Source organism: Cheilinus undulatus, linkage group 13, assembly GCF_018320785.1.
Source record: "Cheilinus undulatus linkage group 13, ASM1832078v1, whole genome shotgun sequence".
Taxonomy (NCBI): Eukaryota; Metazoa; Chordata; class Actinopteri; order Labriformes; family Labridae; genus Cheilinus; species Cheilinus undulatus.
Window position 1 is genome coordinate 37,037,857 of NC_054877.1, and position 15,257 is coordinate 37,053,113.

General features: G+C 38.1%; 2 protein-coding genes across 2 annotated transcripts; one reads left to right on the forward strand and one right to left on the reverse strand.

Moving 5' to 3' along the window:
* Positions 1 to 2,732: 2,732 nt before the first annotated feature.
* Positions 2,733 to 9,018, reverse strand: LOC121520717 (ras-related protein Rab-18-B-like). Its single transcript, XM_041804300.1, has 7 exons — positions 8,834 to 9,018; positions 8,370 to 8,425; positions 8,189 to 8,250; positions 7,024 to 7,096; positions 5,397 to 5,515; positions 5,105 to 5,171; positions 2,733 to 4,480 (listed from the first exon to the last, which is right to left on the reverse strand). The coding sequence occupies exons 1-7, from the start codon at positions 8,899 to 8,901 to the stop codon at positions 4,308 to 4,310; spliced, it is 618 nt and encodes a 205-aa protein (XP_041660234.1). The 5' UTR covers positions 8,902 to 9,018; the 3' UTR covers positions 2,733 to 4,307.
* Positions 9,019 to 11,282: 2,264 nt separating this feature from the next.
* On the forward strand, positions 11,283 to 15,044 carry LOC121520231 (patched domain-containing protein 3). The gene is made up of 4 exons (XM_041803606.1): positions 11,283 to 12,002; positions 12,086 to 12,207; positions 12,285 to 12,430; positions 13,525 to 15,044. Exons 1-4 carry the CDS (start codon positions 11,283 to 11,285, stop codon positions 15,042 to 15,044), a joined length of 2,508 nt encoding a protein of 835 aa, XP_041659540.1.
* Positions 15,045 to 15,257: the final 213 nt, after the last annotated feature.

Below are 15,257 nucleotides of genomic sequence, written 5' to 3' on the forward strand. Positions count from 1 at the left end.
AAGGGTATTCTTATGTGTAAAATTAAGCAAAATTTTTATTTTAGTGTTCCCATCCTGTTTTTATATGGTAATTATCAATAAACAGCACATTTATCATATTCCTTGCAAATGAAGACGCGTTAAATGTTTAAATTACGTTCTCTTAACAACGCAAACGCTTTCCGTGTTGCTCGTAGCACTAACTGTGATGAATGTTTTGGTCTAGCTAAGGCCATGCTAACGTTTGGCTAGCACAAAAAGTACCCCTTTCCCCCTTTAACTATCACCCACTCACGCTGAAGCAGTTTGGCAGACCCCTTCTGTTACAGAGAGATTTTCGTGTTAATAAACTTGTGTTAATTAACAAATTTCCAGTTTTGACTGAGTGCTGCTGTGACTTAGAGCTAATCACTACACAAGCAGCTGTTGTGCACAAGAACTGACATAAAAAGCTACATTTTCCCCCTCAACTATCACATAGCCATGCCAAAGCAGGTCAGCAGAGGAGTAAAAAACATTTTTCCCAACATGAAAAGCTTATAGGGTTGTTTTTTTTTCTTTGTCATACAGAAGTGTGGCCCAGTCTTGGTTAAACAGAGGCTAAAGCTATATCTGAGTATTTAGTGCAGTGGAGGCAGCCATTAGAGAGCTTTCAGCACAAGTAAACCCCACCCGTAGCGCTACTCTGTATGTGTGAGCCATACATAGATGATGTTAACTACAGCCTATTAACACAGTGGAGGCAGCCATCACTGCCAGCATTCATTCCAAGCAAACGCAACTATGTGTTCTGTGTCACTCACTCAGTTACTCAGTATACGGACAGAGCTATCTGTAGGGCTGACCTTAGTGGTCAGCTAAAAAAAACAGTTAATATATTTGAATGGCTATATGAGTTAGCTTAGTTTAACTCATTGATGTGTCTTTTAAATAAATGGCTCTCAAAATATACTAGTTTCTTTGCAGGCCTACATCTTCATATAATCCAAACAACTCAATTGCAAACTACTCAATAGCAGAAAACAGACTAAATCTTCCTCTTTCCCGGGCTACACGTAAATTCTATCAAGTAAATATCTATCCCTTAAGAAGCGCACTTCCTTCTGTTGGACTCTAGGAGGCATCATCCATATATTTACTGCTATACAGACATAAGTCCAAAAAGGCCCAAGGTGGCCAATCTGGAGAACCATGAGAATTCCCAGTATGCCGAGCTGCTTTTATGGGCCGGTGTACAGAGACAGTGGGTTGTTTCCACCGAGCAGTCCGTTTCAGTTTGGTACAGCATGACACACATTTTTTTGCATTTCCATATATCAAAAGTTGGCGAGGGTCCCAACAAAATCAACCCATACCTTTCCACTTTTTTTCCCCCACTTCTTCTGGAGGGGTACCAGTCTTACCTATCCGTCCCAAAAAGGTGGAGCCACACACACAACAAAAGGGGGTTGCACTGACGTCACTTTCAGGGCACAACACAACTGTTCAGCTAGGCTGCTCGGAAAACATAAATGTTTTAAACATGTAATACAACATGCAAACCATGTATCACTTCAGTTAATATTGTATGAACTCTTTGAATGTAAACTATTTTGTGTTCTGGACCCGAGGAAGAGTAGCTGCAATCATGTGCCAATGCCACATAGTAGAAACGAGAGGCTAAGACTCACTCACAATAGCAATCTGTACTGCATCCAAGCATGTTAGACCACCATATTCCAGGTTGGTTGTCCAGTGTGTTGCCTCCTGATGATCATTTTAAACAGTGGGGAAGTGTTAAAAGGCTGTATCTGACTGAAATGACTCAAAATAGGCCACAACATGAGGGAAGTTGCCATCCTTTCATCTGTATTTTTCTCCATTGTGCTGAATTCATGAGACCACATTTGTTGTAAACTGCATGTCATATTATGATGTGATGTTGTTTCTGTACTCAGGCCCAATATGAGTGAGAGCCATGGAGAGAACCCATGCATGCACAAGAAAACATGCAAACTCCACATGGCCCTGAATGACCAGGACTCGAACCAGAAAACTTTGATTCTGTGAGGTGAAGGCGCTAAGCACTGTATCTGATGCCACCCTGACATGGCTCTTTACTGGCTTTACTTTTTCATCAGCTACTGCTTGCTCACAAAAAAATGAAGTCTTTAGATTTTTCTGTTGCTCCGAAGTAGAATAAAAGTATTTTTAGGCTGTTAAAGAGCTCTCAATATTTGAATTATTGTGATGAAATGTGAGGAACAAGATACTCTTTCTCTGTTTTGTTCCCTTAACAGTAAATATCATTAGAGTGGATAAGAAACACAACCATCATCTGTTTTTGATGTTAAAACAACATAAATGCTAAATTAGATCTGAGGAATTTCCAAACCTCAACTTTACATCAGCAGCCAGAAAGTAATGTTATTGGAAATAAAGAGGCACAACGAGCCTCAGGGGAACGTTTGGTGCTGTGCCTCTGCAGAGACTCGCAGGGACATCCTGACACCAAACATAAGCTTGTAATCAGCTGTCCTCTGGGACTATTTCACAAAACATGATTAACAGGAATTTTCCTCTCGTGCCCTAGATTTGGTCTGTTTTCTGACATTTTGTGCAAAGTATGTTTTCAGTTGTTCATGTATAAAGACGAGTCATCAACAAGGAATTATGGAAAGAGGAGCTCACTCCTGTTTCCACTGTCGGCCTGCTTTTGATTAAAACAGAGAAATTGCAGTTCTCAAATGTCAATTACACAATAATTAGTCATCTTGAGGTTGTCGTTTATTTCAGCTTGAAACCTTACACGTTACTAGACCATACCCCTATTGAATGTCTTTCAATGTTAAGGCAATTTAACATATTGCTTTTTATGATTCAAACAGATGCACGGCAAAAGCAACAGGGAAAGGACAGACATAGAGGAGGAAAAAGTCTGGTTTTAAACAATAAAAGGTATACAAACAATACAAGGAATGCTCTCAGGCTATTATGTGTGAGAAATGCCTTCATATAACAGCAGCTTTATCTGATATCAACACCTATTTTGATACCTCTGTGACAAAATTGAAATCCTATGCATCAATATTGGATGCGTTTTTATCTAAGATGATCAAAAATTGCAGCAAAAATCCTGCATTTTGCAAATTGAGATGGTGTCAGTGTTTTTGTGCAATTAAGTATGGAGGTGCTTTTTTTAAAATAATTTTGATGTTTGCTAAAGTTTTGGTAACTTTTGATCCTATCATTAAAACACAGAGAGTGTAAAGTTAACACATGGTATCAAAAAGAGTATCAACGTATAGAAAGGTCTGACAATTTTGTGGAGATGGGACATTATGCTGATCACACCACACAGAAACTGCAATTAAAAGAGGAAAAAACAAACCTACAGCATCAACAGGAAACTAAATGCCATTTTTTCCAAAGCAGATGGGCAAAAACAATAATTTAATTTTATTACAAGTGCTTCCAATACTGTTAGCCTGCAACTACTATGGTCCAGATTAGACATGCAAACAGAAAACCAAATAGGTTCAGTTGCAGAAGTTCCCCAATGACAAGGACTGATAACTTGTCTTAGTTTTTTAAAGTTATGAAAAAAAGGAATAGCTAAGCTCTTGAAAGCATCTACACATACATGGAAACTGATGAAAATTACAATCAAGAAATACTTGGAAAAAATAGTAAAAAAAAAAAGCTGTCAGTAACAGGGGTGTTTTCTGAAATGTGTTATTTTGGAGCATTCACAGTGTTGTGGTGCATACTGGAGACAAACATGGCATACTGCAGATCCCTTGCAGCAATATCCTCGATCAAATAATCTTTAGAAATGAAATAAAGTGGGAAAATTAACATTGTTTTATATTTAATACATTAAATTTGAAGCTACATTTCTAGGGACTTACTTTCTTTGGAACAACTTCCTTATTGATTATATTGTTTTATTTTGTTTGACAAGCTACACACTCTAACCTACAAATTGGTTTGTGTTATAGGCACTATGCTGTTAACTTTCTGCCTTAATGTACAACAGAAACACTGTTGCCAATAAGATAAATTCAAGCCAGACATGTACTCGGATGACGTACACCTGGCATGTCAAATTAAAACTTTCTCAGACGAAAGGCTTTTTCTTCATAATGCTTCATTCATGTTTTAAATAGAAAGTAGTGACAGATGATGGTTGAAAAGATGGTGTGCAAACGGCAAAGTCCTTTTGACCGACAGAACTACTCCAACTTTTTAAAAGTAGTCATCTAGTTCAACCCTCTTGCTCTTTTTTCCCCGTTCTGTTTCTGGTCCGTAGTCGTTCTATCTTTTCTTTGTTTCGGTTCAGTCCAGTTTCAGGGTATGGAGCAGTATCCTCCGCATGCCTTGCCCCCGCCCTGCTCTTGCTCCCCGAGACGGACCCTTGGGGTCTGGTTTTCACTCTCCCAGAGCCCTGGAGTCTGGAGGATCTTCTCCACCAGCTCCTCAAAGGCACACTGGACGCCGTCTTTGGTTTTTGCACTGGCCTCTGTTGGATAGAAACAAGCGATAATTATAAAATCAGCCAACAAAACTGGAGGAGCTCTGTTCAGAAAATACAAACACATCAGCTTCTGAATCTGAAACATTTTTCCCTTAAAAACACGAGATTTATAACATCCATGTGGTGACAAATGGGACATTTTAAGTATAAAATGACTTCATTTAAAAACAAGAAGACAAGTAGGATGAAGACGTCCTCTTGACAGATTAAATCAGCAACATCTTCGTGCATAGCCCTTTTCAAAAGCCCTTCATTTAGCCGTTCTAAAATGGAAACTCCACATAAACGTTAACCTAATTTCCCAAAGAGCGGCAGATTGGAGATGAGAATCAGGATCTTGTGTAGACACGGATCTGTTAAATGGACGTTTGCTTGATTTTAATCATAATGCAGTTCTGCTCGAGTGACTGCATCTTTTAGGACTGAGCTGACAGCAGAAACTCAAAAAAGTATAAACAATAACTAACTGCACCATTTACTAAGTGATGTCTTGACTTGTTCCAACAAAGCAATAACGGCTCTGACTCTGGTGCTTTTTTCATGGCTCCAAGCTACATTTTATGGCTCAATAGCCCTGCTATTAGATTTGGCTCTAACATGAATACTTACCGATGAAAAGCATCGAATGTTTTCTAGCAAACTTCAGCCCTTCATTTCTGTCCACTTCATGGTCGTCCTGAAAACACATATCTGACGTCAGTTTCTTCATGTTGAATGTATACAGCAAAGAATAAAAAACAACAGTATTAACCCTTTGTGAAAGACACTCCAGGTGTTTGTTGTTTGGAATTCTTATTCCTATATTTAATTTCAAAGGTGAGCATCAGGCAAGGCTCACAAAGACACAGCCTGAAATGAACATTAATACTGAACAGAGATAAAGCTGTCATGCACAACTCACCTTATCTATCTTGTTCCCCACAAGCATTTTGACAATATCGTTACGTGTCGTGTAGGTTTCCAGTTCATTCAGCCAGTTTTCAAGTTTTGTAAAAGTGTCGCGCTTTGTGACATCATAAACTGTCAAAACAAGAAAAAACAGAGAGATGAAGGTAAAGGGAACAGTTTCAAATATTCACTTCCACTTGTGTCTTTTTAAAGTTTATTTGATACAATGAAAGAAGAGAGACTGAGGGTCTGATCAAACTGTCCTTTTTGCTTTGCAAGGTTCCTTATTGAGTAAAGTGACCCAGAAGTATTTTAGTGTCAGCCATAATAAGGACAGTTTGAATTCTTTAAATCAGGGGTTCCCAACCTGGGGTCCTGGCACCCTTAAATAGGCACCAAAGATCTCAGGGGCAGGCGTGGGACCATGTCTGCTCTGACATTGACAAAATGAGATGTACAGATGAGTACAGATATATTTTTGAAAACCATGATTAGAAGCATAGTGTATTAGGGCCAACCTAAAAAAGGAAAAACTGAACAGAATATGTTTGCTATTTTGAAATATGTATGCAAGTTTCCTAAGAGTGAATAAATCAAAACCATTTTACAGCAGGATTTTTGATGCTCACATGACATAAAAGTTGGCATATTGCCATGTTGAGATCATTATGTTTGTCATCATAATTACAGAAGTAATAAGAAAATAATTATTTGTAACCATTTAAAGTGTTTTATTCACAGTTTTTAGTGCGTCTCACATAACAAGCTGAAAAAAGACAGAACCAAAGTAGACTTAAATAGTTAAAGAAACAAAAGAGAACAAGGACTTAAATATCATTCATTCATCTGCTGTTATCCTACTGACTATGAAGAAAGTTCGAATTAAGATATTCAATCTTTCAGCTGTTCAGAATGTTTACAGTTACAGCTACTAAAAGCTGCCTTGTCCTGAAGAATTGTTCTAAAAACCTTACTGATGTTATATTTATCACTGAGGTGTTCACGTTTCACTCGCTGCACAGAGACGCTCTGAGTAAAAGATGATGTGAGTGATGATTGTAGCTTTTACACATTTAACCCACGTAACATCTGTAACATCTGCCTAGGGTAAGTGCAGACAGATTCCATAATCACATTAACTCTCCTTTCCTAGTGTCTTACTCACACCGCCAGGTTACAGAAGGTGGAAAGGGAGCGGCTTAGGAAGTAATTTTTTGACTCTATGAACAGACCCAGGAAATATGGGGGGAAACAGTGTGGGAGGACATGCACCAAACAGCATCAGGATCAGGACTCGAGGACTGTAGCTTCTGTATATGGACGCTTGCTCCGCCAGCTGAGCTAAATAGGCGCTCTCATCCTTTAGTTAATGGGAATTTTAGCAGAACATCGACTTTATCTGATTCCATGATCAATAGTGCCTAATCCCCTCTACTACATGATAATTAATCTTGAAATTGATCATTTAACATCTGTTTCATGAGACTGGTGCACAGGACAGGAATTCATCCTTAAAAATTTCACTCAAACTCTGCATGAAAACTAAACATTAAAAAAAAAGGAACTAGGAGAAAAGAAATTTCACTCTCTAAATTTTGATGCTGAAAGTATTAAGAGGCTTTACAAGCATAACAGTTTACCAAGTATGACTCCCTGTGCACCACGGTAGTAGCTGGGCGTCAGGGTGCGAAATCTTTCCTGTCCCGCTGTATCCTGCAGAAATGAGTACATAACATTAACACAAGCAAAAGACTCAATTCATGACATCAAACTTTAAATACCAATAGCTATAATGGCCAAGACAGAGCGTCCACAAGGCTGTTTTCCTGATATGTCTACAACAACACAGGACACTCCCACCTTAAAGTGGCCATCGCCTGAGGATTCACATTTTTGGCAGTCCTATGCATCTTTAAGCCTGTTCTTCAGGAAACTCACCACAATGCATACTTTTCAAATGTCAAGTTTAAAAATCTTCCAACCGTAGCTGCATTTTTTGGGGGGGAATATCTTTCTTTTTTAGTTTTTTTTAATCAAATAGTACAAAACTGTAATGGAAAATGTATTTTTTTAAATCTTCTGAAAGATTTAATGGGTAAAATATGACAAACAGTTTTAAAAAACGTTCCTGGACACTGTCCAACTAGGGAAAAAATGGTTATCCACTTGCAATGTTTTGGTGATAGACTAACAGGCATGTCTGTGTTTCCTCAGGTGTGCCTGATGAAGGTCCAGTACTGAAACACAGCAAATAAATAACCCTTTCTTGCAAGTTGGACAGTGTGTGGACGTTTCCTTGTTTGTTGGATATGTTGCCCTCTGACGCAGTTTTTTTAAGAAACAGATATGTGAAGCAATTTGTCTGTGGCTAATGTATGGAAAATATGAAAGATACAAACTGTCATCAAACATCCAAAGAACAGTATAGGGTTTTAAAAATGAAATTTAAATACTTTTATTGATTTATTATTTTAGTAAAGATTAAAAAATATTAAGAACACTTTAATTCTTCATTTAAAGCCAAGACATCCCTTTGCAAAGACATGCAAGTATGTCTCTGTTAGATAAAGTCTATGAGAGCTCAGTGTCTGGGTCTTATGGTCTCACTGTGTATGTCGTATTTTCTTTGGAAATCTGAATTGGGCCCTTTTCTGCCTCACAAAGGAAAGTTTATCTCTTCTTAACTTTCTGTCCATCCTGCAAGGCTTTGCAATGCCGCCATCTAGTGAGGAGACCATGTAGTTTATTTTGTTCCCTGCCAGCACAGATAAACACAGGACAATAGCTTAAGGACTTCAGTCTTACCCATATGGCGAGCTTTGCTTTGTTCCCATCTATTGCGAGTGTCTTTACTTTGAAATCCACACCTGATGATAAATAAAAGAAGGAAAAATATTTTAAAATCATCCAGCCAAATGATCAAAAGCATTCTCCCTATATAGTGTATGTGTATTTCAGTCAGTCAGTGTGTTTATTTGTTTTTTACCTATTGTTGCTGTCTGCTCTGGATCAAAAGTGTCATCTGTAAACCTCAAGAGGAGACTGTTAAAGGAAACAGATCATATTCAAATAAGCAGAGCATACACAGTGGGGCCTCTGTATAGATTATTATTAAGTCTTTTCTCTGACAGATGCAGGATTAAAACAACAGCACCGTATAAACACTGACAGCTGACTGTAACAGGCGGTATCATCTTTAACAGGAAACACAATGCTGATAACTCTGAAAGTTTACGTCTGTTTATATAACGTTTCCGTTGGTGGTGTCGTAATTTCTAACTTATCAACAGTAATTATTTATCACAAACTGCTAGTGAAAAAAAAACAAAAAGAGCCTGTCCTGTACCTGTATCAGCAGCTGCTTACAGTGGAAACTAAACTTACATAACAAGAAGAACATCAACACTCACAACAGGCTAGCTAACGAGCTCGTTAAAAACACTCACAAACCTGGATTTTCCCACTCCACTTTCACCAATTATCAACAGCTTCAGCGTCGTCAGCACGTCGTCGTCCATAATTCCGTGTGAGCTAGTTTGACTTTCACTTGTCAAAGCTTTTAACGATAAATTTCACTTGTTTTCTACAACTGCAGGCGGCTAACGTCTCCGGTGACAGCCTGCTGCTCGCGCAACTTCCGCCCAACCTGCGACGCGTGACGTCATGGAGGTTAGCCTGCTGTCAAAATAAAATCCGATTAAATACTCAGTTTACACATTACGTCGAAATAACAAAAACATATCAGAAACACGGAAGCTGTACAACAAATATAAAATAGCACTGACGCAGACAAAAATGTTATAATATGAAGGAAATAAGATAAATAAATGATAAAGGCGTCATCAAAAACATGACAATAACACGAAATAAAACAAATTACAAACCTTATTCTAATGAATAATTTTAAATTTTAGATTAAATCTATAGTTTTGATAGAAACAAATACATAAATGCATATGTAAACATTAAACCCAATTAAAAGAAGAAAAGTGACCACTTATCATCAGTTAAAGTTACCCATTTTGTGAAAATATAAATCATAAAGTTAAGAGAGTTAATTTCATTTTATTTTGTCCATTTAAAATTTAAAGTATTTAAAGTGCAAAGATTGTCTTGTTGAATTAAATTATATTTGCTTAAATATATATGTTGATATCTTTGTTAACAGTGAAAAAGTTAAAGCAAACAAAAAACTAACTGAAAAATAAAATAAAAAGATAAACAAATGAACGACAAAATAAATAAGTTAAGAAATGAGATGGAATATTGATTAATTGAGATGAAATATTTAATCTGAATATGTATGCCGTTTCTTTATTTTCCACAACCTGTGTTGTATTTGACGTTTTCCTCAAATTAATTATTCTAACTTAACAATTGTCCTATAGATTTTTTATGCATAGCTAATTACATCATGTTAGATAAGACAGAATGCACAATGTACACAATAGTCTTCAGAAAAATAAGCTAAATAAATAAGACCTAGTTAAGGTTGAATTTATTAAGTCTAAGTGTCAAGGCTGCAAGCATTAATGCATTAGTTGTAATTAATCGAGCCCCAAATTAGGGCATTAGTTTATTCATCACAATTAATTTTATGCTTTGTGGCCCCTCTGAGTAAGCCAGTGCATTGCCTCCCTGCAGCCACAGTGATATGAAATAAGTCCACCACTAATCCTTGATGTCATTTCACTTTGAAAATAAATAAATAAAAATAAAAAGTCACAGAAAGCTCACTGGACAAGTCAAAAGTCATTTGCTCCTCGTGTTATCAAGCATTTACATTTTTTTGTTCCCTTATTTTCTTTTCAATCCATAAGAAGTTCCTTTTTCCTTGGTTTAGTTAATGCTTTAATATGTGATCTAACCAAAGTTCTTTATTTTCTTTCAAAATTAAAGGAGGTCTTCATTCAGACAGGAAGTCAATTACCCTTAGTTTACCACATCAAAAAACTGGAACAAACTGTTTTAAATGCTTTACAATTAAAAATGGAGGCACCTATAATTGCAAAAAGAGGAGCAATTCAATATCAAAGCACATGTATTTGAATGTAGCGTCATTACAGTCCTTGTTGGAGTAACGGTCAGGTGACCAAATACTTTTGTCCATATAGTGTATATCAACAGGGAATTTAATGAGTTAAATAATTAAGTTTAATCATATGGTTTATCAAAGGAGATTAATTTAGAATACCTCTTATTTTTAGAATTGTATAACAAATGATATTAATATTTATAGCAAGATAGGCAGAGTCAGGATTTATTGACTGAAAATGGGCAAATTTAAGTAAAATCAGACACTGAACAGCCTTGTATAACTGGAATAGAAAGATCGTTGTTGCATAAGCAGGTGTTTGACTGAAATATTAGCTGTGAAAATGAGACTCTTTCAAATTAATAATCAAATATTTGACTATTTTAGGTCACCTTCTAGCAGACAATCTTCAGTAAAGCTCATGATAGTACCTCTTTGTTCCTTTTCTTTCCTACATTTCATTAACCTCCAAGGACCTGAAATTTCAACATTACCTCAACCATGAAAAGGAATCACCAGGGGGCTAGGCCATTGTATAGCAGTAACAGTAAGTATTGAAGAGGAAGCAATGAGCCATACTACACCTCCAGTTCTTCAATGAGCTCTTTCAGTGAGACTTTCCTCCAACCTCTGCTGCCTCTGTTCATTATAGACCAGGCCGAGCCTGTCCTGTTATTATGTAAATTTCATCCCGTGAAGGAGCTATAAAGAGTCTGCAGCAGAATAAATACAGAAGGCTGTGAATACCTAAAGGTCGTCTCTATATAAGGCTGATATCTGTTAGAAAAAGAGCAGCAACTTTGCATTACTAATACTTTTTTTTCTACATGCCAACAAGGTTTAAGGGTGCACATTTTTCAAGCTATGGCCAGATTCCACAAAGATTGCATTGAGAAACCCCTGCGCAGTTGTTTTGAGATGCTGGGTCATTTCATCGGATCTCATCCTTGGTGGTTCGTGATCGTCCCTCTTTTTCTCTCCACCAGTCTGGGGAGTGGATTTTATTTCCTCAAGGACAGACTGTCAAACAACATCGAAGAGCAATTCACGCCTGTCCATGGACCTGCCAAGGTGGAGAGAAGATACATCCAAGAAACTTTTCCAGGAAATGATTCCATGTTTTCACGTCTGAGACTGAGCACAGATGGGAATTATGCAACTTTGATAGCAACAAGTGACAGTAGTATTTGGACTGTGGAGTCTCTTCAGCACATCTTAGACTTGGACTTTAAAGTTAGGAGTATGGAGGTGCAGATTCACAACCAGTCATTTGAATATGTGGATGTTTGTGCTCAGGTGATGGGATCTTGCTACTCTAATGACATTTTAGATGCTATTGCGTACAATGCAAGCAATATAAAAGCAATGAATTTGACATTTCCATGGCATTACACTGATTTAAAGAGTTATCCTTTATATTTAAGTATAGGGAGTGTGGCATTGTACAAGGAAACCTCAGCAATTAAAAATGCTAAAGCCATACAGCTTCACTATTACTTGCAGGAAGACCACAAAGCAAAAACCAACATTTGGTTGGAAAGCTTCATCAATTTGGTGTCAAACTCTTCATCAAGTTCTGTTCAAGTAAGCTCAACTTTAATAGTTTCTATTATTCTAAGTATAATGTTTTGCCTGCTGCTTTAAGTGGCTTTTATCTTCATTTTAAGGTGTCATACTCCACCTCCATGTCCATGCAGTGGGAATTTCAAAAAACTCCAGCATCTGTCATCTATTTGTTCTCCATTACCTACGCCATCGCCATCACATTTTCGGTTATTTCATGTTGGAGGTTGGTAAAACACGTCATGCAGGGATTTTTTTCAACTGCAGTATGTCACTGTTTTAATCCTTGTTTTCTTTTCTTAGGTTGGATAACGTGAGGACGAAGGTGTGGGTGGCCTCCTGTGGGGTCTTCTCCACTGGTCTGGCGGTCCTGAGTGGTTTTGGGTTTCTCTTGTTGCTGAATCAACCTTTTGTGATGACGGCTGCTTCCTGTCCTTTCATGATATTAGGTAGGTCATGTTGATCATCCTGGTCTGTATGTTTTACCATTAAAGACTCAGTGCAATTTAGAAAAAAATTAGTTCATGATCCCTAAAGTAAAACCAACATCAACATGGCATTCAATGCACAACTCTGATTGAGAATGACAATTGTATGTTGTCTTATTCCAGGACTAATAAATTGCTACGACATATTAAAGGCATGATTTAAACCAGGAATAAATGTGATTACCAGAAGGATTTTTTTAGTGGTGATCAGTCAACGTCACGGAAAGTATCATCACACTATCTGACCAGTCAGCAGTGGCCAAGGGCATCTCAAACTTCTTGTTTCCTCCAGAGCTTGAGAATGCAGTTTCTGGTCCCAAAAATGACCCTAACATCATAATTAAACATGATAATTTGATGTCATGATAGATTTAGTTTGCAAAAGATTTTTAGCAATTATTGAAATTGTAGCTTGAATGATCAAGAAACCATATTTGGACATGCACCTGTTTAGGGGTTTAAAATGTAGTCTATATGGCCAGTTCATCTAGCAATTATCTGTACTAGTTTCAACTTCTGAGACACACTTTAACCAGTCCTGAAAAGTCTCAAGTTAAATTGTGTTTTTAAAGTCCCTTCAAATGAAAATGAATAAAGCTGCAAGAAGATGACAAACTTCTCCATACTTATTTATGATGCAATGTCTCCTCTGTCTAGGCTGGGAATTTATAGCTCGCAGAATCAAAAAAGAAACCCTGTGAATGCATTTGCTTGCAAAGTTTCACAGTTAGCATACTTATTACTATAAAGTTAAAAACACAGTGAAACTAGGTAACAACTAACCCCATAGACTAACAGCAGCAAATGTAGTTGGGTTAGTCAAGCTTCATCTGACAAGAATGGAAAACGAAGGAGCTCTGTCTGCTTTACTACAGTCCATGAGTCCCCCATTGATTTTTTTTTTTTTTTTTTTTTTACTTTAGCAGTAATAATAGTTCACTTACACATGACATTGATACTATCCTGCTCTACCTAGTCCTTTGGTTGCACATAAAACACATAAGTGATATTTTCCATTTTTAAACAGTGGTTTTCTCCCTCTCCTCAACCCATAGGTATTGGACTAGATGACATGTTCATCATGATCTCTTGCTGGCAGAGGACTCGTGTTCTGGACAGTGTCCCCGACCGACTTGCTGAGACCTACAAGGAAGCCGCCATCTCCATCTCTATCACCACCCTGACCGATGCGCTGGCTCTCTTCCTGGGCTGCTGCTCGCCTTTTGGTTCAGTTCAGTCCTTCTGCTTGTACGCTGGGGTTTCTATCTGTTTCTGCTATCTGTACAGCATCACTTTTCTAGGAGCATGCATGGCTTTGAACGGACAGAGGGAAGCAGGAAACAAGCACTGGTTCACATGTGCAAAAATCCCTGAGGACTTACCGCCAAGGAGCTCCAAAGCCTTTGGTATTTGCTGTGTTGGGGGGAGCTATGATAGGATCACAGAAAAAGAGGAACCCGAGTCTGTGACTCACTTTTTTGAGCGGTTCTACGGCCCATTTCTCACCCACAAATGCATGAAAGCTGGTGTGTTTGTAATTTACGCAGTCTATCTGGCTGTTAGCATACATGGCTGCCTTACCTTAGAGGAGGGACTTGATGTAAAGCATTTAGCTTTGGACAATTCCTATGTCATCAACTACTACAAGAATCAAAGGCAGCACTTCTCTGAATATAGCTGTAATGTCATGGTAGCAGTAAAGCAGCCCTTCCCATACTGGGACAAGGATGAATTGAGGCATCTCTCTTCATGCATTGCAAACTTTGACAGTTTGGACTTCGTCAATAGCACTTTGGCTTGGTTTCTATACTTTCAAGGATATGCCAATGCAACCAGTCTCAATATAAATTCTCAAGAAGCCTTCCAAACTCATTTGCACCATTTTTTAGAGCTCCATGCCATGTTTCAGCAAGACATCAACTTGACAGAGGACCATGACATTCTGGCATCTCGCTTTTTCATTCAGACACTCAACAAAACCCCAATGAAGGACTTGATGACGGGACTCAGGAAAACCGCAGATGACTGTCCAGTAGATCTTTTGGTGTACCATCCTGCCTTCATCTACTATGACCAATACACCATCATTAAGGACAGCACAATCCAAACCATCCTGGTGGCTGTGATGGTGATGGTGGTCATCTCCCTCATCCTTATACCCAACCCTCTTTGTTCAGTATGGGTGGCTTTTGGTATTTGTTCTGTTATTGTTGGAGTCACAGGGTTCATGGCGCTATGGGGTGTAAACTTAGACTCCATTTCCATGATCAACCTCGTTATGTGCATAGGATTTTCCGTAGATTTCTCAGCACATATTTGTTACGCTTTTGTCTCTAGCCCAAAAAGTGATGTCAACGAGAAAACTAGGGATGCCTTGGCACGACTGGGCCACCCAATACTGCAAGGGGCTCTGTCCACCATCTTAGGAGTGCTGGTGCTCTTCGTGTCTGGGAGTTACATCTTCAGGACGTTCTTTAAGATCATGTTTCTGGTGATCTCGTTTGGTCTTCTGCATGGTTTAGTGTTTATTCCAGTGTTTCTGACTTTGGGTGGGGCTTTTTGGAGGTGGTCATAAAGTTGGGTTTCATGTGCATTTGTGAATTCATTTCAGAAGTCATACTTAGATTTGATTTTGTCCCAATTACATGTTAAGAAGACCAAGTTTAATGAAAACGCCAACAAGTTATCATCACCAAGTCTTCCCATAACACAGATTAACTTAACATTGATGGTGGCTATGTCTGCAGTACTGCAATTGACTGACAGTTCCAGACAACATCCTCAAACT